The 2,500-nt window shown below is 41.3% G+C and overlaps 1 protein-coding gene across 1 annotated transcript in view; it reads left to right on the top strand.

Moving 5' to 3' along the window:
* Positions 1-220: 220 nt before the first annotated feature.
* The window catches only part of fbp2 (fructose-1,6-bisphosphatase 2), a gene marked incomplete at both ends in the record, with an annotated part of 17,942 nt that continues 15,662 nt past the window's right edge, over positions 221-2,500 (top strand). Inside the window, one exon of the mRNA XM_080738670.1 lies at positions 221-393. Within this exon, the coding sequence (XP_080594796.1) occupies positions 221-393 (173 nt within the window). The remainder of the gene's footprint in view (positions 394-2,500) is intronic.

Below are 2,500 nucleotides of genomic sequence, written 5' to 3'. Positions count from 1 at the left end.
ACACACACACACACCACTGTGCTCACAAATAGAACCCTTGGCTTGCATTCATGTGGGTGGGAATGAGGGGGGGCTTGACCTGGTAATGAGCTTGCACGCAGACACCCAGACACGGCCTGTCCCCTCTCTGGTGTGCAGTCTGCCCTGCCTGTGTGGCATACACACACACACACACTGCTGCCATTTGCTACCGGCCTGAGACGGGAGGAAAGAGCCCAACATGTCGGACCAGTCTGCGTTTGACACGGACGTATGGACCCTTACTCGTTTCGTGATAGAGACGGGCCGCCAGGCCCAGGGGGCGACTGGCGAGTTGACGCAGCTCATCAATGCCATGCTGACTGCCATCAAAGCCATCTCCTGTGCTGTACGTAAGGCAGGACTGGTCCACCTGTAAGTAGCCTACAGTGGTGTCCGCAATTCAGAATCTGCTCGAGTAAAAATACAAAAGTGTTTGCATCAAAATGTGCCAAAAGTAAAACTCAGTTTGCAGAATGTCTCATTTCAAGTTTTCAAATGCACAAACATCATTTGAAAATAGCATCAGTAGGTGCATCGCATTGCAATGCATTGTGAGTAGTTACTGTAATATATGTCTGGGAAATGTACTCGATTAAGAGTAAGTATCAAAGAAATCTAATACTCAAATAAAGTACAAATCCTTAGAATCTGTACTTAAGTACAGTACTGAAGTACATTTACTTAAGTAGCCTAACTGTCCACCACTGTTGCCCAGTTAAACAGTGAGTGAACGCCTTCCCCTGTCTGCTTGTTTTGTGTTCAAGTGCAGGCTGGATGTGTTAAGCAGTTGTACAGTACCACCAAATAGATGGCTAGAGAAAGATTGCATATGTTGTTACTGTATGTGGTTCATATAAATAATATTGTATTACTATTTTTAAGTGTCAGTGTAGTCCACTGCTTTGTACATTTGAGTGGGATAGTGAACTTTGACTGACTCTGCAGTAATTTTGCACAGGGACTGAGCATTGGTTAGACCTCCCGTTGGTCCGACCAGGTTAACATTCACCAGGTAAGCATTCACCAGCGTCGGCAGGTTAGCATTTCACCAGGTTAGCATCCACCAGCGTCGTCAGGTTAGCATTTCACCAGGTCAGCATTCACCAGCGTCGGCAGGTTAGCATTTCACCAGGTTAGCATTCACCAGAATTAGTTTTACAGAGGTTAGGGTTAAGGTTAGGTTTTGCACATGAAGTGACAAAAACCTGGATACATCTTTCAAGGTCAGCAAAAGTTAAGAATTACTGATAAAAAATTGAACCAAGTGAAACAGATTGCACAATCATTTTCTCTTTTCTTTTCTTTTTTCTTAACTGCAGTATATCGTGGATGTCGAAACTGGACCAAAGTCCATTTTCTCAAGTTGACCTATCAAGTATTTATTTGTGTATTTTTATTTAGTTGGGTTTTTATTTTATTTTTTCAGATATCAAGGAATCAACATGAAAACATTTTAAACGGTTTTGTGAACTAAATACTTTTGACCATATAAGCCTTATTTTATAGCCTACTGTACAACAGTGTCACGCAAAACTAGCTGCTCACAATGTGGCGCTATGTGATGCTTTTTGAACTTGTGGATCTGATTGCTTTTATTATATTAAAATTGATTATTTGTTTATAATCGATTAAATCAATTAGATCGATTAACTGTTTTGCACCCCCAGCTGAACGAAGATGCAGCATTTTCTACAAAGGAAGCCAACTCTGTGAAATGTGTAAACTGACAGCTGGTGTGTGGTGTCTTTGACTTAATACATATAGAACATACAGTATAAATGCCATTACATGATGTGGATATAAATAACTCAGACCAGCATACTAGCACACAAAAAGCATGGCATGCAGTTGCTCAAAAGCATCAGCTTTGACGTTGGATATAGGCCAAGGTACAGTAGGCCCTATAGGCTTAGGCTACAGCTCAACTTCATGGTTGCTCGCTGGACTCCTGTATACCTGTCAGTGTTCATAATTCCCTGTAACTCTTTCTGACATTAAACGCCAGTGCCATGTTCTGATGTGTCCTGTTAATGTCACACATCCCAGAGTAATTGACTGTAGTGACAACTAGTCTTGTAATTGATTGATTTATTCAGCATCATCGCTGCTATCTGACCTCTCACATCCATCCAGCTCTCTGATGATGTTACATTTGTAGAATACTCCATGACTTGTCAACATTGTGGAGGATGGTGTCATCTGTCCTGTAGTCTTTTAACCAGATGAACCCAATATAGCATCCCTATTCTGGGCATTTCATACTCATAGTAGGCGATCATTCCACAAAATTAGGTGAACATTCATCAAAAATAGCAGATTGAAGTTGTGAACTTGTATATCATCTCTTAAATTCGACTAAGAAATTTGGTGTAGAGTGAAAAAGATGGAGCCATGGCAACCCTGGTGAACTAGATCGAGTACATCGACCTGGTTAATAGTATCGGATCATGGACAATGTCAAGGTCAAAATGACATAATT

This window comes from Nannobrachium achirus (genome assembly GCF_963921795.1).
Source record: "Nannobrachium achirus genome assembly, chromosome: 12".
Taxonomy (NCBI): domain Eukaryota; kingdom Metazoa; phylum Chordata; class Actinopteri; order Myctophiformes; family Myctophidae; genus Nannobrachium; species Nannobrachium achirus.
Note: the sequence above shows the minus strand (reverse complement) of the source record. Positions and strands in the feature narration are given on the sequence as shown.